General features: G+C 39.4%; 1 protein-coding gene across 1 annotated transcript; it reads left to right on the forward strand.

Annotated features, from left to right (window-relative positions):
• The first annotated feature begins 722 nt into the window (after positions 1-722).
• LOC138896126 (RING-H2 finger protein ATL51-like) lies at positions 723-1,391 on the forward strand. Its single transcript, XM_070180907.1, has one exon. The coding sequence runs from the start codon at positions 723-725 to the stop codon at positions 1,389-1,391; it is 669 nt and encodes a 222-aa protein (XP_070037008.1).
• The last annotated feature ends 23,572 nt before the right edge of the window (positions 1,392-24,963 follow it).

Below are 24,963 nucleotides of genomic sequence, written 5' to 3' on the forward strand. Positions count from 1 at the left end.
CTACAGATTCATCACCGATCACATGACTTGTTTCTCCTTCCGAGAGTGCAAAGTAATCAGCTACATCCAAATACATGAAGTCTAAATTATCTTCAGAAATAAAATTTGCTTCAACATTTTTCTGTCTTCTTCAGGGAGGCTTAAAAAATTGGTTAATTACTTTATTCACGTGGGCTTGCCTAGCAAGTGGATGTTAGATGTCATCACGGCCCCGAGGTCGGGATTTCGGATCGTGACATATAACCGGTTAAATTATACTAATAATGCAAGAATTCTCAGCAAAGATAGTTTGATTTTCTTGTTTGCACATGTGTATTGTCTAATCTATGAGAATCAAGCTTTTCCCCTTCCGTAAGCGCATATAGGGAAGTGGGCCCTCGGCTATTGACAGGGCTACTATTGTCCTTCTTTTATTTACTAGAGTTTCTTGTTCCCGCGCCCAATATCAGTATATATATTTTAAAAGGTATCGAATCCACACAAAATTTTCTTTTTACCTTTTGGGTGCTTTTATAAATGGCAAGAATAAAGGTATTTTCAACTTTGCCAATAATTTTAGTTTTTTTAACTTTTCGGGTGCTCGTATAAATGGCAAGAAGAAAGGTCTGTTCAACTTAACTATTTGAGAATCGTTTAATTTTCCTTCTAAAGCAGAACCCCTCCCTTCTCTTTAAAAGGGACACAATTTTTTTTATTTTTTCATCATCTGAGAATTATGAGCTATGGAAAATATAGGAGCTCCTCCAATACTTTCTTCAACAAGATCTTTCATAGTCCCTCTTCTTATTTCAATGCTAGGCATAGTTTGCACTGCCTTAGCTTTAGTGATTTACCACTTCATTTTGTTAAGATTTTGCATAAGGAGAAGAAGATCACATATTAGAAACAATATTGGACAATCATTCCATGAACCCCATTTAACCATTGGCATAGAGCAGAAGATTATTGAATCAATTCCTCTCCTTGTTTATTCGATTTCTAAACAAGATTTATTTCGTGTTGATCAGAATGAGTGTGCTGTTTGCTTAGGTGAATTGGAAGAAGGTGAGATGGTTCGATTTTTGCCTAATTGTAGGCATATTTTTCATGTCACATGCATAGACAAATGGCTTATTGGCCACGTAAATTGCCCGATTTGTCGATCTCCTATAATAGAGGCAATAAAGTATGAGGAGAAAGATAAGCCAAACGTGACAATCATTTCACTACCATCTAATTCTCCGTCATGTGTCAATGATGAATGTAACACGATTGATGTTCAAGATCAAGATTACGAAAATCAAGTCAACCTCGATTATCGTACTGCTTCATCGTCTCATCAGGTACGATTACCATCACGATCTTTTAGATTGCATTGCCATAGTGCATCATTGGAATTGCCTATGGAGTGAAGACCATCAGAAAGAAAATTAGTAATGGGGTTGATGAGATCATTATCTATGGATCAAACATTTATTATTATCGATAGAGAGAAATTAGAAGATGAAATCAAGTCATTACCAACATCTTCTTGTTGCTCTTCATCAATGGAGGAATTAATCAGAAGCAATCAACAAGGAACTTTTTAGTGGCGAAAGGAAGTCATATAATTCCCTAATGATTTATTTATTTTTCTTCCAATTCATTTACAGTATTTAATTTGCTTCCTCTAGCTGGATATATGTTCACTAGATAGTAGTATATTAAGAAGACAATTAAGAGATAATAATCCCTAGATACTTACTAATTAAATGCTATCCTCTTACCTCCTTCTCTTCTACTATTTTGCTAAGAATTTAATTTAGAACTTATTTAGCACTTAATTAATTTTGCGGCCTTAAATTTTTAGATTGTAATCTAAGCTGTCGTTTTCTCCAATTATAGCGATCAGCTAATGTGACATTTTCTTGAAAAAACAAAAGACATAAGGTGATTTCGTTTTATCTTCTTGATCGTTAAATGGCAGAAATAATCAATATCTCGATAAAATAATTAATGTGCGCTCAAAGTTACCCGAACATTATCATTATTTAAAAAAAGATTGTTTTAATTTGGATGTCCCGAAGCTTTATTTCAGTATTTGCAACATTATATTCTGAACTAATGCTGTGGAGTCTATAAATTGGAGATCACCCCTATTTGTGTTGGCATGACAATGTTCACAGTTAGATTTCGTCAAATATAGTTCCTTGTAGTTTGCATTCAGTTGGTCATAAAATACTATGCCCTCTGCTTTGCTTTGTGTGTCATAATTTGATTAGATACCAAGTTTAAAAGTATAAATAAATTTTTTGAATTTTATGATTTTAAGTTAAAGATGCATATAACATATCAAAAATACTTTTTGAATCTTATAATTTTAAATATGTATGTCATTCGTTCGTACAAGGTAATGTCATTAAGGGTTGACACTCATTCCAGTAATGCAATAGTACACCATTTAGCTCTCCCCCACAAGAAAATCGAATAAACCATGATCATTGTACTGTTTCATCAAAAGTTAAAGGGTAAAGAGACAAATTTACCTCTCCCATTTCGAATATTGTCTATATCTAATATTCATTATACTATTCAGCTAAATTTACCTCTACCGTTATATTATCTGGCTAAACTTATCCCTACCATCAACAAACTTTAAAAAGTTATCCCTTGATCAGTTAGTGTCACGACCCACTTTCCCATCCGTTTGACGTCGTGACGGCACCTAATCTCTACGACTAAGTAAGCCTAACATTTGCGGAATAATGAAATGAAAATATAAATTTAACCACTAACTGTAGCAATAACAACATAACTGGGTACCATGCCGCTTGGCATGTACAATAACCAACTATTCAAAAATACACAACAATCCCTAAAGCCGGAACTTCGTGTATCACAAACTACAGAAGGAAAATCTAGTGTCTCTATACATCAGAGTCTAACAAAAAAAAAAACAGAAGATAATGGACATGGGGAAGAGTAGAAGGGGACTCCGAGGTCTGCGGACGTGGCAGATATACCTTGAAATCTCCGTAGCTGTCCCGGCTCAGTGATAGTGCAGTTGATAAGGAACATCTGAATCTGCACACAAAAAATATATGTAGAGAGTAGCATGAGTACACCACAATCGGTACCCAATAAGTGCCAAGCCTAACCTCGATCGAGTAGTGACGAGGTCAGGGCCCTACTGGTATATATATATAATAATAATAATAATAAAGCAAGGCAAGAATGAAATATCGCAGTAAAATAAGGACTGAAATTTAACAAGAAAGAATTCATAGAAGGTAATAGCTGAGTACACAGAAATACAACAGAGGATCTCCCGAGATACCGTCTCGTAGTCCCAAACGTAAATGTGCGGGGGGATCTCCCGAAATACCGTTCCGTAGTCCCAAAGTAAATATGCAAGACAGGAGGATCTCTCGGAATACCGTTCCATAGTCCCAAATTATATATGCAAGACATAAGGATCTCCCGGAATACCATTCCGTAATCCCAAAGTAAATATGCATGGGGATCTCTCGGAATGCCGTTCCGTAGTCCCAAAAGTAAACACACGGCTCACATAATAGAATTAACAGCTACAACACGAAATTCTACAATTTAGACTAAGTACAAGTCAAGGAAAAACAGAAAATCAACTAGGCATGCTTCACAGAGTTCAATTAAGCAGCTAAAGCAAGTAGACATGCGATATTAGACTAAACAGGATAGCTACACATATTGGGATAGCTCAATTAAGAATGAAGACATGCTAATACTCATTTAAATGGTATAACTCAACTTAAAAGAAGAACAGATTACTACTCAGTAAAATAGATTGGGTTTTTATAATAATTAGCCCGTGTACGTACTCGTCACCTCACGTACACGTCGCTCACATATCAAAACAGTACCAACTCCTAAGGAGATTCCTCCCCTCCTCCCCGCCCCCCCACAAGGTTAGGCAAGCCACTTACCTCAAACCAAGCTCAATCAATCGGTCACAATGCCTTTTCCACGAATATTCGGATCAGAATAGCTCAAATTTAGCCAAAAGTAATTACATATCATAAATACAACTATAATAGACTAATCTAATTAATAAAATCAAGACTTAAACAAAAAATTCGAAAAGCGCCCTAAAAAGCCTCCCCAGGCCCATGTCTCGGAATCGGGTAAAAGTCATAAAATATGAGCACTCATTCACTCACGAGTCCAACCATATAAAAATTACTCCAATCCGACCACAAATCCCCTTTCAAAACTCGAAATCTTTGTTAAAGAAGTTCTTCCAATTTTTTCCCAATTTCAACCTCAAAATCCGAAATTAAAGAGGAAATTAATGATAGATTAGTGAGATATAACCAAAATGGAGTGTAGAATTATTACCCAATAGATATCTCTGAAAATCCCTCAAAAGCTCATCCAAATCCGAGCTCCCAACTCAAGTTTTTGATAAAATGGCAAAACCCCCATTTTTGAAAACTTTAATACTGTCTAGACATTTCCTTCTTCGTGAACGCGGCCACACAATCGCCTTCGCGAAGCACAAATTACTTCGACCCAAAATCCTCTATCGCGAATGTGATGCACTTGTCGTGAACGCGAAGACCACTCAGCTCGACTCTACGTGAACGCGGGATCAACGTCGCGAACGCGTAGGCAAAAAGGGCCTGGGGACCCAGTTGGCCAATACCTCTACGCGAACGCGAGACCTCCATCGCGAATGCGTAGACCAAGTATCTCAGTGCTTTGCGAACGCGTGACCTCCATCGCGAATACAAAGCACAAAATCTCGCCTGCCTCAAGTTCCTCTTCGCGAACGCGAAGAAGGAAACCAGAACTGAAGAACACCAGAAATCTGCAATCTCTCTTAAGTCGAAAATGATCCGTTAACCACCCCGGAACCTCAACCAAACATACCTACCAGTTCTAAATCACCATACGAACTTAGTCGAGCCCTCAAATCACATCAAATAATGCTAAAATCACGAATTACCCTCCAATTCAAACTTAAAAAACTTGAAACTTTAAATTTCCACAACCGATGCCGAAACCTATCAAATCGCGTCCGAATGACCCCAAATTTTGCACACAAGTCATAATTGACATTACGGACCTACTCCAACTTTCGGAATCGGAATCCGGCCTCGATATCAAAAATCCAACTACCGGTCCAACTTCCCAAAAATTTAACTTTCGCCATTTCAAGCCTAATTTAGCTACAGACCTCCAAACACATTCCGAACACGCTCCTAAGTCCGAAATCACCTAATAGAGCTAACAGAACTGACGAACAGCTCAACCAGGTGCTTTGGCGTACGACATGTACGTGACCAGTGCCCTTTTCCTCCATATCTATAGCATGCATTTTCTGCCTTTGCTGCTTACACCGCTTTATACTTTTGTTCCTTTCTTTTCCACTGTTGGTGGTGAGTAGGGTTCTTTGGTGCATTATTATTACCATGATTAGAGTTTCTTCCTTAACCACGGCTATGACCACGACTGGGTCCATTTGCTCTTCTACACTTAGCTTGGTGGAAGTTCGTCTCATTCACTTCAGGGAATGGAAAAGAACCAGTAAGTCGGTTTTCATGGTTTTTCATTAATAACCCATTATGTTGCTCGGCTACAAAAAGATGTGAGATAAGTTCAAAATACTTTTTTAATCCCATCTCTTGATATTGCTGCTGTAGGAGCATATTCGAGGCATGAAAAGTGGTGAAAGTTTTCTCCAACATGTCATGATCAGTAATATTATCACCACATAATTTCAATTGAAAATTTTTTCTGAACATAGCAGAATTATATTCACTGATAGATTTAAAATCTTGTAGCCTTAGATGAGTCCAATCATAACGTGCTTGTGGAAGAACGGCCATCTTCAAGTGGTCATATCTACCTTTCAAATTATTCCACAGTATGACTGGATCTTTAATAGTGAGATATTTCATTTTCATGCCTTCATTAAGGTGATGGGGTAGGAATATCATTGCTTTGGCACGTTCTTGGTTTGATGCTTGATTTTTGTCCATGATGGTGTCCGCCAGACCCATCGCATCAAGATGAATTTCAGCATCAAGTACCAAAGACATGTAGCTTTTGCCCGATATATCCAGGGCTACAAACTCAAGTTTAGAAAGATTTGACATTATTTAGAAAAAGAAAGTTTGTACCTCTGATACTTTCAAAGTATTTGCTCGAGATGGCAGAGTCTCGTGCTGATCACGTATTATAAAATAAAGACTGTAAAGTAAAGACAAGTATAGAGAGAAAATGATATATTATTCAAACTTCAAACTTATGTACATAATGAACTGAAATTTCCTCTATTTATAGAAGAAAGCAAGCTACTGTGTAAGCTACTTCTGCAAGTTGCTGTGTAAGTTGCTACTGTACCAGATACAGATAATCTTTTACCAATGGTAATGTTTATCCATAGCGGGGTACCGAAAGGATAAGCTCATTATACCAGATATAGATAATCTTCTATCGGGGGTAATGTTTATCCATAACGGAGTACCAAAAGGATAAGCTCATTATACCAGATATGGATAATCTTCTACCGGGGGTAATGTTTAATTCATAATGGAGTACCGAAAGGATAAGCTCATTATACCAGATATGGATAATCTTCTACCGGAGGTAATATTTATTCATAATGGGGTACCGAAAGGATAAGCTCATTATACCAGATATGGATAATCTTCTACCGGGGGTAATATTTATTCATAACGGGGTATCGAAAGAATAAGCTCATTGTACCAGATATAGATAATCTTCTACCGGGTGTGATGTTTATCCATAACAGGGTACTGAAATGATAAGTTTCTTCAGGAGACTTATTTTTAATAGAGTGCTAAATAGATAAACATATTTACAGCGAAATCTCATATAGATAAGTTTCTTAAAAAAGCTTATTTACAACAGAGTACTAAATGAACATCCATAATAATATATTTATGACACCTAAGCTTTACCTTTGCAATAATACAGGGAAATAAAGTAATTCCAAGAACGTGCATAGGCTACACAAATAATTTTGCAATAAGTGCTTAACAGATACATGAACTCACGCTAGTAAGTTCTCATTTGGTTGATTCTTTTACCTTTCATTGGACGATGAATTTACTATTTGATAATACAAATATATTAAGATCTTACGATGATAAACGTAATGTCACGACCCCAATTTTCCCTCGAGGATGTCGTGATGACACCTAGTCTCTAATAGCCTGTTTGCTTAACCTGTAAAAATCAGCTTATTTTGAGAAGTATTTTTTCTCAAAAGTATTTTTTTTTAAAGTACTTTTGGTGAGAAATAATTTGTGTTTGACTAATTAATTTGAAAAGCACTTCTGAGCAGCAATTAGTATTTGACCAAGCTTTTAAAAATGCTTCTAAATGTATTTTTGTCAAAAATGCTTTTGGAGAGAAGCTATTTTTTCTGCTTCTCCAAAACTGTTTCTGTTTCTCCTCATAAGCACTTTTTTTTCTTCCCAAAGCTTGGCCAAACATATCAACTTTAAAGAAAAGCATTTTAAAAAAAGGTGTTTATAGGATTGGAGAAGGTTGGCCAAACTTGCTATAAGACTAAGTAAGTCTAACATTCATGAATACTCAAGGGAATTTAACAGTTAAGATAATAAGATAATTCGATAAACTTATAATAAATCCGAAACAGAACACCTATATCAAATCTCCCAAAATCGATGAAACTGAGTCATAAGCTGTACACGAATATACTATAAAATCTTTAGTACAACACTATCTAGATAAAAAGTAAACAATAGCAAAATAAGGACAGAAGTTGACTTTGAGGCCTACGAACGCAGGGCAAGCATACCTTGAGTACACCATAACGGTACTAGTAAGTATCAAACTTAACCTCGGGTAGAGTAGTGACGAGGTCAGGTCAAGAAACTTACTAGGATAAGAAAACTGAACTAGTATAGTATAGCCTAATAATGAAAACGCGGGAATAGTGACAATAAAGCAATACAACAAGGTAAGTTACGACTGAATTTAAAGCAAATAAGGCAGCAAGGAAGAAACTCATAATCAGGACATCAAGAAAACAATACGGACAAATACGAGTGAGGTAAGTGGTAGATAACAACAAGAATCACAATCGAACTACCGCCTCGTAACCTCATTTCACAATCATAATCATAATCTTTTCTTATACCGCAACGTGAGCCTTACATTTAGATAGTTTTGAAAATATTTTTCCCGAATAGTTGCACGCATTTTAGCCCACCGTATTTCGCCGCGTGGCTTCAAGTAATTCCCTTACTAGTAACACGCACATAAATCCCACCTTATGCTGCCACATACACATTAACTCGTATCCTTATACCGCCACATATGCATCAATATCACAACATGATAACAACTCGTACCACAAGTACCCATATTCCATAACTTGTCAAAAGAATAAACAATACCAATATTTTCACAATAAATAGCCCATGGCTCAACCACAATGTGTACAAGAATCTCAACAATAATGGAGTAAAAATAGATAGCTCAACAACAAGGATATCTCAACATTTTAATAACTTCGCCTCAATGTGATAACGGCTTTTACACTTTCAACACCAATAACTCAACAAGAAGATATTCCATGAAATAATAACTTCAAGTAAGGTAATTCAATAATTATAGAATTAACAAGACACTAAAGAAGGCAATAACTTCAACTAAAGCATATAAGAGTAAAATAGCAAGTAAGAGATAGAGCAAGTGTTAACAATGTCAAATAAAGCATGCAAGGATATGCCAACACATGTAAGGGTAGATTAACAATGAAAGATATAACATGTTATGGTAATTCAATTAAATGCATGAAAAGAGTCTAAATAGCGTAAACCGACCAAATACCACATATATCCCGTGTACCCACTCGTCACCTTGTGTATATGGCTTTCACATAATACAAATAGCATAATCAATCCAAATCCTAAGGGATAGTCCCTCCTCCCCACAAAGTTAGTCAAAATACATACCTCAAACAAGCTAAATTAACCCAATAGTAAATCTTTTCCGCAGAAATCCAACTCTGAACGGCTCGAATCTAGCCAAAATAACTTAATACCATAAATACAAACCATATTAAACTATTCTGGATAATAAAGTTGAAATATTTAAAGAAAATCAAAAATTCAACCCCAGGCCCGCACCTCGAAACCCGACAAAATTTATAAAATTTGAACACCCATTCAATAACGAGTCCAACCATACTAAAATAATCCAATTCCAACCTAAAATAGACCTTCAAATCCTCAATTTATATTTTAGGAAGTTTTCACAAAAATCCTAATTTTTCAAATTCAAAACAATAATTAAATGATAAAAACAATGATGGATTCATGAATAATAAGTAAATATGAGTCAAAATCACTTACCCGATCCAATCCTTGAAAATTCCCTCCAAAATCGTCCAAAACTGAGCTCTCTAACTCAAAGTGTGGAAAATAAAATAAACCCTCGACTCTAACCCTTTTCTGCCCAGGTGTTCTGCACCTGCGAATTCACCGTCGCATCTGCAACACGCACTTGCGGAAATATCCATCACAGGTGCAGCCTCAACTAAACTCTGGATTCCTCTTTTGCGGCATGCAGATGCGGAGCCTGACTGCATTTGCGGTCCCTCAAGATTCGCCCGGGTTCAGCTTCTGCGGACAAATTTCCGCTTCTGTGAGTGAGCACCTGCGTCCAGTGTCCACACCTGTGACTTTTCCCCTTGACAACCTCTTTCACTTCTGCGATCTCCCAGCTGCACCTGCAATCAAGCCCACCGCAACTGTAATGACACCAGAAACTTAGTTGCAACAACAATTCCTTCTAAGTCCAAAATGAGCCCGAATCAATCCGAATAATGTCCGGGGCCCCCGGGATCCCGTCCGAATATACCATCAAGTCCCAAAACACATAACGGACCCACTCGAGGCCTAAAATGACATCAAACAACATCAATTCTATGAATCACATCCCAATTCAAACCTATTGAATCCATGAATATTCAACTTCTAAAACTAACGCTGAATCATATCAAACCAACCTCGAATGAGCTCAAATTTTGCACACAAGTCATAAATGACATGAAGGACCTATTCCAACTTCCAAAACCAAAATCCAGACCTGATATCAATAAAGTCAACTCTCGATCAAACTTCTTAACCTTCCAAACCTTCAACTTTCCAACTTTCGCCAATTCAAGCCAAAACGACCTACGAACCTGCAAATCAATATTCAGACATACTCCTAAGTCCAAAATCACCATACGGAGCTATCAGAACCATAAAAACTTCATTTCGGAGTTGTCTACACAAAAGTCAAACTCTGATCAACTCTTTCAACTTAAGCTTCCAACCTTGGGACTAAGTATCCCATTTCACACCGAAACTCATCTATAACCAACCCAACCACCCAAGAAAGTCGCATAACTAAAATTTAACATAGAGGAGGTAATAAATAGGGGAATAGGGCTGAAATACTCAAAATAACCAACTGGGTCATTACATCCTCCCTCTCTTAAAACAAACATTTGTCTTCGAATGAGTATAGAGACATACCTGAAGTGATGAAAAGACGAGGATAATGGCTACACATATCATGCTCGGTCCCCCAAGTTGCCTCCTCGACTGGTTGGCCCCTCAACTGAACCTTCACTGAAGCAATGTTCTTTGACCTCAACTTTCGGACCTACATGTCCAAGTGGCCACCGGCTTCTCAACATAAGTCAAATCCTTTTCCAATTAGACTGAGTTGAAAGTTAAAACATGGGAGGATCACCGTGATACTTCTAGAGTATGGAAACATGGAACACCGGGTGAACTACAGATAAGCTAGGTGGCGATGCAAGATTGTAGGCCAACTCCCCCGCTTTATCGAGGATCTCAAAAGGACCAATATACCTAGGGTTCAACTTTCCCTTCTTCCCGAACCTCATCACATCCTTCATGGGTGTAACCAGGAGCAAAACCCTCTCTCTAACCATGAATGCAACACCACGAACTCTCTGATCGGCATAACCCTTCTTCCTAGACTGTGTTGTACGAAGCAGATCCTAGATTAACTTGTCTTTGTACAAGGCATCTCGAACCAAATCTGTGCCCAACAACCTAGCCTCACCCGGCTCAAACCAACCAACTGGAGAACGGCACCGCCTCCCATACAAGGCCTCATAAGGAGCCATCTGAATACTCGATTGGTAGCTGTTGTTGTAGGCGAACTCTACAAGTGGCAAGAACTGATCCCAAGAACCCCCAAAATCTATAACACAGGCATGCATCATATCCTCTAATATCTGAATGGTGCGCTCAGACTGCTCGTCCGTCTGTAGGTGAAATGCTGCACTCAACTCAACCTGTGTGCCTAACTCACGATGTACGGCTCTCCAGAATTGTGAGGTAAAATGCGTTCCTCGGTCAGAGATAATGGATACCAGCACGCCATGAAGTTGAACAATGTCGTGGATATAGATCTGAGCAGTTGCTCTGAAGAATAGGTAGTAACCACCGAAATGGAATGAGACGACTTGGTCAACCTATCCACAATTACCCATACAATGTCAAATTTCTTCAAAGTCCATGGGAGCCCAACAATGAAGTCCATGATAACACGTTCCCACTTCCACTTGGAAATCTCAAGTCTCTGAAGCGAACCTCCTGGCCTCTGATGCTTATACTTCAACTGCTGACGATTTAGGCATCGAGCCACATACTCCAATATATCTTTCTTAATTCTCCTCTACCAATAGTGATGTCTCAAATCTTGATACATCTTAGCGGCACCCGGATGAATGGAGTACCATGAACTATGGGCCTCCAGAAGGATCAGCTCATGTAACCTATCTACATTAGGCACACATAACTGGCCCTGCATCCGCAACACACCGTCATCTCCGATAGAAACATCCTTGGCATTGCCATGCTATACTGTGTCCGTAAGGACAAGCAAATGAGGGTCGTCATACTGATGTTCATGCGCTCATAAAAATAAGATCGAGAAAGCATGCAAGCAAGAATCCGACTGGGCTCCGAAATATCCAATCTAACAGACTGATTGGCTAAGGCCTGAATATCTACGGCTAGTGTCCTCTCTACTACCGGTAGATATGCCAAACTACCATACTCTCCGCCTTTTGACTAAAGGCATCGGCCACCCCATTGTCCTTCCGGGGATGATACTAAATAGTGATATCATAGTCTTTAAGCAACTCTAATCATCTCCGTTGCCGCAAGTTAAAATCTTTCTGCTTGAACAGATGCTGGAGACTCCGGTGGTCGGTATAGACCTCACATAGAACACTGTACAAGTAGTGCTTCCAAATCTTCAAGGCATGAACAATAACTGCCAATTTTAAGTCATGGACATGATAATTCTTCTCATGAATCTTCAGCTGCCGAGACACGTAGGCAATCACCCTATCATGTTGCATCAACACGCACCAAGGCCAACGTACGATGCATCAAAATATACCGTGTAAGACCCCGAATCCGTAGGCAACACCAATACTGGGGTTGTAGTCAAAGCAGTCTTGAGCTTTTGAAAGCTCGCCTCACACTCCTTGGACTATCTGAAAGGAGCACCCTTTTGGGTCAATCTGGTCATAAGTGTAATAATAGATGAGAACTCCTCTACGAAATGGTGATAATATCCAACCAAACCAAGAGAACTTCGAATCTCAGTAGCTGAGGACGGTCCGGGCCAACTCTGAACTACCTCAATCTTTTTCAGATCTACCTTGATCCCCTCACTCGGCACCACATGACCCAAAAATGCCACCAAATCAAGCCAGAATACACACTTCGAGAATTTTGCATACAATTTCTTCTCTATCAAGGTATGGAGCACGATCCTCAGATGCTACTCATGATCCTCCCGACTGTGGGAATACACCAAGATGTCATCAATAAACACAATGATGAATGAATGAATATATAGCTGAAATACACTATTCATGAGGTGCATAAATGTTGTTGGGGCGATGATCAGCTCAAATGATATCACAAGGAACTCGTAATGACCATACCGAGTCCTGAAAGCAGTCTTCGGAATATCTGGATCCTGAATCTTCAGCTGATGATACCCTGACCTCAAATCAATCTTTGAGAACACCCTAGCACCCTATAGCTAGTCAAATAAGTCATCAATGCGTGACAATGGGTACCGGTTCTTCATTGTAATTTTGTTCAATTGTCAATAATCAATACACATTCATATTTGACATCCTTCTTCTTTACAAATAGAACCGCAACACCCCACGGAGAAACACTAGGTCGGATGAAACCCTTATCAAGCAACCCCTACAGTTGTTTCTTCAACTCCGCTGGTGCCATATGATATGGTGGGATAGAAATGGGCTGAGTGCCCGGCATCAATTCAATACCAAATTTAATATATCTATCGGATGGAATGCCCGGAAGATCTGCTGGAAATATATCTGGGAAGTCTCTCACTACCGAAACTGACTCAATGGTAGGAGTATCAGCACTAACATCCCTTACAAAGGTTAGATATGCCTCACATCCTTTCTCAACCACCCGATGTGCCTTAAGGAAGGACACCACCCTGCTAGGAAAATAATCCAATGTACCCTTCCACTCTAACAACGGCTAACCTGGCATAGACAATGTCACAGTCTTGGTGTGACAGTCCAGAATAACATGATAGGGCAACAATCAGTCCATGCCCAAGATAACATCAAAGCCTACCATATTGAGTAAACAATAGATCACCTCTGGTCTCAAAACCACCGATAATAACTAAATACAATCGATACACACAGTCCACAATAATAGAATCTCCCACATGTGTGGACACATATACAGGAGAACTCAAAGAATCATGAGATATATCCAAATACAGAGCAAATTAAGAGGACACTTATGAGTAAGTGGAGCCTAGATCAAATAATACTGATACATCTCTATGAAAAATCGAAATAATACATGTGATGACTGCATCTGATGCGACCGCCTTCGTCCTACCTGAAAAAGCATAGAATTTGGCCTGGCCTCCCCCTCTAGGGCGACCCCTACCCGCTGACCTCCATCCATAGCTGGCTGTGCAGGTGGAGTGGCAACTGGAGCAGCAACCACGGCCTGAGAATTCTGTAGACCCGATGGAATACGTAGAGCCTGCGTAGCTTGTGGAGGTAAACCTCTCCTCATCCTGGGGAAGTCCCTTACCATATATTGGGTATTACCACACTCAAAACAAGCTCTCGGTGGGTGTAGCTGCTGAAACTAGCCCTGGCCTGGTTGGCTAGACTGACCGCTGAAAGCACCCCGTGTAGGAGGTGCACTAGATAGTGGCTGAGCAAAATGGGTGACCTGAGACCTCGGAGTAGCCGGAGCGCTATTAGAAATTGGACGTGCTGAATGAACTGGACGGCTCATATAGCCTCTGCCATGAGGGGTTGTAGCTGCAGCGTGGCCACCACTAAATCCTCTAGTACCCGAGGCCTTTTGGACTCCTTGTCTTCTCTCTCACGGCCCCGCATACTCTCTAACCTCCACGTGATCTCTACCACATGCTGATATGGGGTATCTATCTCCAACTCTAGCCATACTGAATCTAATACCACAATTGATCCCTTCCATAAATTGGCAGACTCGCTCTCTGTCTGTAGCAACTAAGGAAGGTGCATGTCTGGACAACTCACTGAATGTGACAACATACTCTGACAGTGTCATAGTACCCTAGCGCAACTACTCAAACTCCGCGCGCCATGCATCCCAAAGGGTCTGGGGAACAAACTCTCTCAAGAACATCTCTGAAAACTGAGTCCATGTGAGTGAATCTGCATTGGCTGGCCTACCCTCCTCGTAAGCCCACCACCGCTGATACGCTACTCCTAACAGCTGGAATGTAGTAAAAAAAACTCTGTTCGTCTCCATAATACCCATGGTGCGGAGAATACAGTGGCACTTCTCTAGAAAACCGTGTGCATCCTCTGTATCTAGGATGCTGTAAGTAGGAGGATGATACTTTTTGAACCTATCAAGTCTAAGTTTTTCCCCCTCAGATGCCACTGCCCTAACCTCGGGCTGACCGGAACAGCGGGCTGCGCTGGCATAACCTCTAGGACCTGATCAACATGAACACACTTCTCTGGGGTACGGGCCGCGGGAGTCTGAGCTCCTCCCCCAGCTTGAGATGTGGTTGGTTCAAGTGGAATCAATCCCGCTTGAGCTAAAGTACTGAACATACTCAAGAACTATGCTAGGGTCTCATGAAGTATAGAGGTGACAACAGGTGCCTCGGGTGCCTGTCCCCTAATTGGAGCCACTGGTGGCTCCACAGTCACTTCTTGAGCAGGTGCTCTGGCTGCACCATGTTCCCCTCCTCGAACTGTGCCCCGACCCCAGCCTCTCGCGGCTCTAGCAGGGGGCACGGGTGTTTGATCATCGGATCCAGCAGTGCGCATCCTTACTATCTATGAGAGAATAGAAAGACAAAGATTCAGATTTCGAAGTCGACAAATTCGCACGATAAGGAATCAAAGAAGTGGATTTTTCCTAACAATTTCGTAGCCTCTCGAAGATAAGTATAGACGTCTCCGTACCGATCCACAAGACTCTACTAAACCTGCTTATGATCATACCACCTGTGAACCTAGAGCTCTGATACAACCTTATCACGACCCCAATTTCCCATCGGAGGGTGTCTTGATGGCACCTAGTCTCTAAAACTAGGTAACTCTAACATTCATGAATACTCAATGGAATTTAACAATTAAGATAATAAGATAATTCGATAAACTCATAATAAATCCTAAACAGAGCACCTATAATAAAACTCCCAAAATCGGTGGAACTAAATCATAAGATCCACACGAATATACTATAAAATTCCTAGTACAACACTGTCTACATAAAGAGTAAACAGTAGCAAAATAAGGACATAAGGTGACTTTGAGGCCTGCGAATGCCGGGCAGGTATACCTCGAAGTCTCCGAACTGTATGATCCACTCACTGGTGCCTAGCTTGAGTCAAGGTACCTGGATCTACACAAAAATGTGCAGTAGAGTAGTATGAGTACACTACAACTGTACCTAGTAAGTATCAAGCTTAACCTCGGTAGAATAGTGACGAGGCCAAGTCAAGACACATAGTAGGATAAGAAAACTGAACTAGTATAGAATAATAATGAAAACGCGGGAATAGTGACAATAAAGCAATACAACAAGGTACATTACAACTAAATTTAAAGCAAATAAGGTAGCAAGGAAGGAACTCATAATCAGGATATCAGGGAAACAATGTTGACAAATATGAGTGAGGTAAGTGAGAGATAACAACAAATATCACAACCGAGATACCGCCTCATAACCTCATTTCACAATCACAATCCCAATCTTTTCTTATACCGCCACATGAGCCTTACATTTGGATAGTTTTGAAAATATTTTTCCCGAAATAGCTGCACACACATTAGTCCACCTTATGTCGCCACGTGGCTTCAAGTAATTACCTTACTAGAAATACGCACATAAATCCCACCTTATGCCGTCGTATGTACATTAACCCATATCCTTATACCGACGCATGCGCATCAATATCACAACACAATAACAACTCACACCACAAGTGCCCATATGTCACAACTTGTCAAAAGAATAAACAATAATAATGTTTTCACAACAAATAGCCCATGGCTTAATCACAATGTGTACAAGAATCTCAACAATAATGGAGTAAAAATAGATAGCTCAACAAGAAGGATATCTTAACAGTTTAACAACATCGCCTCAATGTGATAACGACTTTTATAATTACAATACCAATAACTCAGAAAGAAAATATTCCATGAAATAACACTTCCAGGTAAGGTAATTCAACAATTAAAGAATTAACAAGACAATAAAGAAGGCAATAGCTTCAACTAAAGCATGTAAGAGAAAAATAATAAGTAAGAGATAGAACAGTTGTTAACAATGTCAAATAAAACATATAAGGATAGGTCAAAACATGTAAGGGTAGATTAACAATGAAATATATAACATGTTATGACAATTCAGTTAAAGGCATGAAAAGAGTCTAAATAGCCTAATCCGGTCAAATACCACATATAGCCCGTGTACCCACTCGTCACCTTGCATATACGACTTTCAATAAACGTAAATAGCACAATTAACCCAAATCCTAAGAGGTAGTTCCCCCACACAAAGTTAGATAAGATACTTACCTCAAACAAGCTAAATCAACTAATTAGTAAGCCTTTTCCGCGAAAATCCAACTCCGGACGGCTCGAATCTAGCCAAAATAACTTAATACCATAAATACAAACCATAGAAAAATATTTCGGATAATAAAGTTGCAATCTTTAAAGAAAATAAAAAAGACAACTCAAAAAGTCAATCCCGGGCTTGCACCTCTGAACCTAACCAAACTTACAAAATCTGAACACCCATTCAATAACGAGTCCAACCATACTAAAATTATCTAATTCCGACCTCAAATCGACCTTCAAATCCTCAATTTATAGTTTAGGAAGTTTTCACAAAAATCCTCAATATTTCCAACTCAAACACTAATTAAATGATAAACACAATGATGGATTCATGAATAATAAGCAAATCAGAACTAAAATCACTTACGATCCAATCCTTTAAAATCCCCTCCAAAATCGCCCAAAACCGAGCTCTCTAACTCAAAGTGTGGAAAATGAAATAAACCCTCAACTCTAACCCTATTCCGCCCAGGTATTCCGCACCTGCGGAAAAATCCATCGCAGGTGTGGGCTCAACTAAACTCTGGCATTCCGCTTATGCAGTATAAGAAGTGCACCTGCGCTTTAGCAGATGCTAAGCCTGACCGCATCTGCGGTCCCTCAAGGCTCGCCCAACTTCCGCTTCTGCGGGTGCGCACCTACGATTTTCCCCCTGGCCAGCCTCCTTCGCTTCTGCGATCTCTGAGTCGTCTCCTGCGGGTGCGCACCTATGAGCTCAAATTTTGTACACAAGTCAAAAATGACAAGACGGGCCCATTCTAACTTCCAGAACCAAAATCCAAACCCGATATCAATAAAGTTAACTCTCGGTCAAACTTCTCAACTTTCTAAACCTTCAACTTTCCAACTTTCGCCAATTCAAGCCAAAACGACCTACGAACCTCCAAACGATATCCAGACATACTATGTCTGCAAAGTCCAAAATAACCATACGGATCTATCAGAACCATCAAAACTACATTCTGGAGTCGTCTACATAAAATTCAAACTCCGATCAACTCTTTCAACTTAAGCTTCCAACCTTGGGTCCAAGTATCCCATTTCACTTCGAAACTCATCTGTAACCAACCCAACCACCCTGACAAGTCACATAAATACAATTTAACATAGATGAGGCAATAAATAGGGGAACGCGACTCAAATAATCAAAACGACCGGCCGGGTCGTTAAATGAAATCATGAAGGAATTTAGGAATCGAAGGAATTGCCTCTTCTAATAAGGATTGATAGTAAACATAATCATGAAGGAATGGAGGAATGTAGTACCAAAGAGATTGTATCATAAGATCTTAATATTTTTGTATTATCAATTCGCCTTAATTTCTATGATTGTATCATAAGATCTTGCCTAGGATTGGCTTGAGGGTATTTCCCCGTGAGCTATGATGTTTGTTATATATTAGGGGTGTCGCATATCCGAGGTGACGAGCACATATGTGTGTAGCATAGCTATTCGTGATTCGGGTTGACTATAGGATATTATATGCATTGTCTTTGTATCATGCATCGTTGATACTGTATTTTCTCTACTTGTTTGACTATGTGTACTTGAGTAATTATTCATTCTAGAAATAATGTCTAGGTTATTTCTTCTCTGTTTGAGAGATGATATGGCTATTTTTTCTGTGTTGAGCTATTTCCCTTAACCATATTCATACTTTTCGGTCATGATATTATATTTACATGCCATATCGCTGTCTCTGTGCACTATTTATATGTTATCTTACATGTTTTTAGTGTCCATTTGTGTGTGTGACACGGGTTTGAGTTGAGCTATAGCACATTGGTATATTCCATGCGATATTTTGATCATGGTACTATGAGATATGGGCATATTGAGACTTGAGGAGATTGATGGTTAATTTCGGGCCATAGATCCATATTGAACAGATTGATAGCTGATCTTGGGCCATAGAGCCGTGTTGATATTAATTGTAAGGTGATGCTTGCGTCAAGGCCCCATATTGGGATGAGTGTTAATGATCATTGACTGTTGATCCAATCTGTGCTTGGGCTAGGATCTGCCCCTCCGGAGTCAAGTGAGAACCCATATTACTTTGGGCCCTGTGAGTGCAGGCACACGATATGTAATAAGTGAGGGGCATTATGCTAGGCACCCGTAAAATATTGAGTGCGTGTGTGATGCAAGGGCATTGTGCCAGGCACACGTACAGTACTGAGTGTATGTCTGTGTGATGATTTAGGAGCATTTTGCCAGGCACCGTGAGAGTGCTAAGAGTATGATTGAGGGGTACTTGTGCCAGACACTATGAATATGCCGAGATTTTGTATACTTAATGATTATATTGTGATGTTATTGATTTGGGAATATATGCTTGACATGCAGGCATTGAGTTGTATTTTCTCATGCAATTGATATTTGATGTCTCTAAAGTTAATACCTTAACTGATTGACGAGCGCAAAACACAATACGAAATTGATGCTCGCTAGCCAAACATAGTATAGTTTAATTATCGTGTCCACATGGATTGAATTTAAACAATGTTCAAGTAATTTCTAGCTTAACGCTATTCAGGATGATTAACACTTTGGTTGGGATGATTAATAACTAAAGTTAACTATGAAACTAAAATAACTAACAATTGATCATAGAAAGACAAAAGTTGAGCAACACCGAAAGAAATATCAATGGGAGAAATAAGGGTCGTGACAGGATAGGTACAAGATAGCTATTCTCTAGTTCAATTCACTCTAATGTTCTAATGATTCTCACGAATTCACTCAATGATTAGTTCAAATGTGTAGCCAAGACTCCTCTCTCAATTAAATCTTAACTCTACGAAGTGAACTAATATAAAGCACTGTGAAAAATATGCAAGCATGTGTTCATGAATTAATCTTCAGAAAAACATCTCTCGAATATTCTCCTAACTTGATTTACTCAACAATTCAACAAGCTCTTTCGATTACTTAAAAGAATTATTAAATTAAACCAAATAAAATAATGCAAAGATAATCATCAAAATATTCCTCTTTCGATTAAATAAACTGGTGAATAAAGTTGCAATCAATTCAAAGCTCAATAAACGAATTCAAGCAAAGAACTAGAGTTAAAATCCTCAAATATCAATAAAAACTCCATGTCCGTCAAATCCTAAGGTAAACTACTCCATAATCAAGGAGAAAGTCATCACAATTAGAACTAAAGAGTAAGAAAATATCAATCTAACGTTACAATCCAAACTACTATATTGAATTGATGGAAAGACGATGAAATCTTGTGTCTTGAAGCCTCCAATGCTCTCCATAAGCCTCCAAGGTCAAAAGTCCCTTCAAAAACGTGTTTTCGGTGTATTTATACCATATAGGATCGGGCTCGAATGAAACTACCCTTTCCAAGTTGAAACATAAAAATACTCTGAGAAGGCCCCATGCATTGTGCCATGCTGCGTGGTAGTGGGGAAGTTCAACGAGCAGTTTTCTGACAGGCAACAACAACTTACATAGTCACGTCGCCCCATGCGGCGCAACAGTGTTAGTTTTCCAGAGTAATTTTTTTTCTTCACTTTTTGATATCCATACTTGGTCCTCGACCCCCGATTATGATCCCGGTTTAATTTCTTAGGCTTTTACTCAGACTTCAAAGCTACAACTTTCTCGATTTAGCTCCAAATTATCTTAGTAGCTTAGAATCATTTCCTGCAAGGCATAAAACACATAATAAGTGCAAATCACTATTATTTAAGTTCAAACACACGTAAAGTGCAATGGTTAGAGTGAAAAACGCAGGTAAAACATGGGTTTCTAGCCTACCATCACTGATATACTTCAAAAGCATGATTATTTCTTCTCTCATTGTGATAGAGTTGATCTTGATATTATTTGAGTTGCTTTTTATTTTTCCATTATTATGCTATTATTGTTGTTGTTAGCTGTTGAAAGGACTTTGCCAACCTCGTCATTGCTTTCAGACCGAGGTTAGGCTTGCTATTTACTGAGTAAATAGGGTCGGATGTACTCATATTACACTCTGCAATTTATGTGTAGATTCAGGAGTTGGACCTAGTTGAGCATTGTGAAATGCGTTGTATCGTATTGTTGAGACCGAGGTAGAGCTGCTTCTCAATCGCAGTCCCTAGCATCTCTTCCTATCTTTTATTATTATTCTGTATTTCAGACAATACTGTATTTTTTTCAGACTTGTATTTAGAATTCTGTAGAGCTCATACACTCAATGAATCATATTTTTGGGTGGTTTTCAGTTGTATCACCATATTTACTTCAATTATTTATGCTATTCCATTATTGAGACTGTTTGTTACTACTATTGAAGTTTATTTTCCGCATATTTGTTTTTGGCTTGACTAGAAAGCGATGTTAGGCACCATAACAGCTCCGATGGAATTTTGGGATGTGACAACCCAGCCTAGAGCACGTATAGCAGCACCTGCAGCTACTCACACTCATGCTTGAGTAGCGTCATTTAAGCCTCAGATAGCTCCAGATGATGAGCAAGTCCAAGATCAAGTTGAGCCGGTAGGGCCAGCTTAGGTTCTAGAGGGGTTTATTGTTACTCTAGTTCTTCAAGATGCATTAGTCTGTATGGTCAGCCTTAAGGAGAGCATAGTTCAGGCAGGTGTGCTCCCTATGGAACCAGCCACTTCTCAGGCTAGGGGAGGATCTTAGACTCCTGCTACTCATACTCCAGAGCAGATGGTGCATAGGTATCAGACCCTAGGGGTGCTACTAGTTAGGGTGGTTCAGCCTATTATTGCAGCACAGCCTGAGGTTAGGCCCGCGATGTTAACTTATAAGATAAGAAGGATGGCTAGGTTCCAGAAGTTGTTTCCTCCTCACTTTAGCGGTGCACCTTCAGATATGCACACTAGTTCTTGGATCAATGCCATGAGATTTTGTGCAATTTGTGACTAGTTGAGTCCAATCAAGTTGATTTCACCATCTTCTAGATATAGGGTTCGGCCAAGAGGTGGTGGCAGACCAATGAGATGGATAGACAAGCAGGGTCACCTCCTCTTACTTGGGCTCAGTTGTTATAGCTTTTCTTAGAGAAGTTTATCTCCCTCACTTAGAGAGATGAGTTACGCAACTAGTTTGAGCGTCATCAGTAGGGTGCTATGAAAGTCAACCAGTGTGAGAGGAGATTTATAGATTTATCTCATCATATAACTATCTTGATTCTACTGAGAGGGAGAAGGTGCGAAAATTCATAGAGGGGCTTGCTTATGGTACTAGACTTCAGATGGCTAGAGAGGCGAAGATTGAGACTTTATTAAATCAGGTGATTGAGATTGCTAGGAGGATTGAGCATATTAAATGCCATGGGAGAGAGGCAACATCTAATAAGAGGCCTCGTCATTTTGGTAGTTTTAGTGGTGCCTCGTCTGAAGGCAAGTTTATTTTTTGTACATGTCATTCTATCAGGCCAGTCCAGTCATCACTCTAGGTTTCTAGTGGTATTTCAGGTGGTCATGGCGCTTATGGTCCTTGTTCTGGGAAGCCATCATTCAGTGTGTCTCCAGCTTCAATCAATGTACCTCTTATAAGGAGCTTTTATAGTAGTGATTTGGGTCGTTAGAGACAACCTAAGATCAACAGCTACGTTGGGTGAAAGGTTGCTTCAAGTGTAGGGATATAGGGCATTATAGGAGGAACCGAGATTGTGGGGTGGGTCACAATAGGGTAGCCAGTCCATTGTCCCAGTACCAATTACTACACCACCCCATCACCCAACCAGAGGTGGGGGTCAGCAAAACAGAGATGGAGGCCAGCCAGCTAGAGGTAGAGGCTAGTCAGTGAGAGGTCATCCTAGATGAAGAGGGCAAGTTAGAGGGGCTCAGCCCCGTTGTTATGCATTTTCGCGTAGGCCTTAGGCGGAGTCGTTTGAAGCAGTCATCACATGTATTATCTTAGTCTGTCATATATATACTTTAGTGTTATTTGATCTAGGTTCTACTTATTCATATGTGTCTTTATACTTTGCATCGCACTTGAGTGTGCCTCATGATTCTTTTGATACTCATGTTTATGTCTCTATATCGGTTGGGGAGTCTATAGTAGTAGATCGAGTGTATCGATCTTGTATTGTTACTATTAATGGTTTTGCTACCGCAGTTGATCTCTTATTGTTGGATTTGGTAGATTTTGAGGTTATTCTTAGTATGGATTGGTTGTCCCTGTATTACGCTATTTTGGATGGTCATGCCAGGACTGTGACTTTAGCTATATTGGGGTTGCCTAGATTAGAGTGGAGAGCGACCCTGGACCATTCTACGAGTAGAGTAATTTTATTTTTGAAGGCCTAGCGCATGGTTGAGAAGTGGTGTTTAGTATATTTGGCTATATATTCGAGATTCTAGTGCGGAGGTTCCTTCCATGGTTTCGGTACCGATTGTGAGGAAGTTTCCGAAGGTGTTTCCAACAAATTTGCATGGCATGCCACTTGATAGGGATATAGATTTTTGTATTGACTTTTTTTCGAGCACTCAACCCATTTCTATCCTACTGTATCATAAGGCTCCAGTCAAGTTGAAGGAATTAAAGGAGTAGTTGCAGGATTTTCTTGATAAGGGTTAATTAGACCGAGTAATTCTCCTTGGGGTGCACCAGTATTGTTTGTGAAGAAGAATGATGGTTCTATGAAAAGTTGCATTGATTATCGGCAGTTGAATAAGGTTAATATAAAGAATAAGTATCCATTACCTCACATTGATGATTTATTTGATCAATATTAGGGTGCTAAGGAGTTCTCCAAAATTGATTTGAGATCTGGCTATCATCATGTGAAGATTATGGCTTCGGATCTCCCGAAGATAACTTTGAGGACTCGTTATGGTCATTAAGAGTTCTTGGTGACGTCATTTGGTCTTGATGAACTGAGTGTTTAATACCTATTTGGATTTCTTTATGATTATGTTCATTACTTGTTTACTCATAGCAGATAGGAGTATGAGCAACACTTGCGGGTTGTACTTCAGACTTTGAGGGATCGTCAGCTTTATGCCAAATTTTCAAAGTGTGAGTTCTGGTTGCACTCAATTGCATTCTTCGGTCATGTTGTGTCTAATGATGGTATCAAGGTTGATACCAAGAATATTGAGACTATTGAGATGTCACGACCCAATTTCCACCATAGGCTGTGATGACGCCTAATGCTGCCGTTAGGCAAGCCAACAGTGAACCACCAACATAATTATCCATTCTTAAAACTTTTAAAATCAAGAATTACATTAAGTAAGTGGAATCAAATTTAGAAACCATGGAAACATACTTTCACTCTTACTAAGTCACAAAGTATAAATAAACATAAAGCAAAATGATGATAATATTAGGTACAACCATAAACATCTACTAGAAATCCCAAAAACCCGGTGTCACAAGTGCATGAGCATCTAGTAGAATATACAAAACCACTATAACTACTGTCTGGAATGAAAATAGATAGAGCAAAATAAACATAGGGGAAGGAGACTCCAGGTGCTGTGGATCAAAACATGGAAAGCAGCTCACCACAAGTCTCTGGGTATTACATCTATGCGCCTGCGTGACCATTTGAAGTACCTGCACAATTGTAGTATGAGCACGTAAATCAATGCATACCCAGTAAGTATCTAGTCTAACCTCAAAGAAGTAGTGACGAGGGGTCGACATCGACACTTACTAGTGGTCCAATAACAAAGTACATAAAAGTAGACAGGTATGGAGTCCAACAAGTAGTAATGAAATAGATAAATGTAGATAACATGATTTTCAACATAAAAATAGTTATGAAATCGTCAAATATCATATGTTA

Source organism: Nicotiana tomentosiformis, chromosome 7 (genome assembly GCF_000390325.3).
Source record: "Nicotiana tomentosiformis chromosome 7, ASM39032v3, whole genome shotgun sequence".
Taxonomy (NCBI): Eukaryota; Viridiplantae; Streptophyta; class Magnoliopsida; order Solanales; family Solanaceae; genus Nicotiana; species Nicotiana tomentosiformis.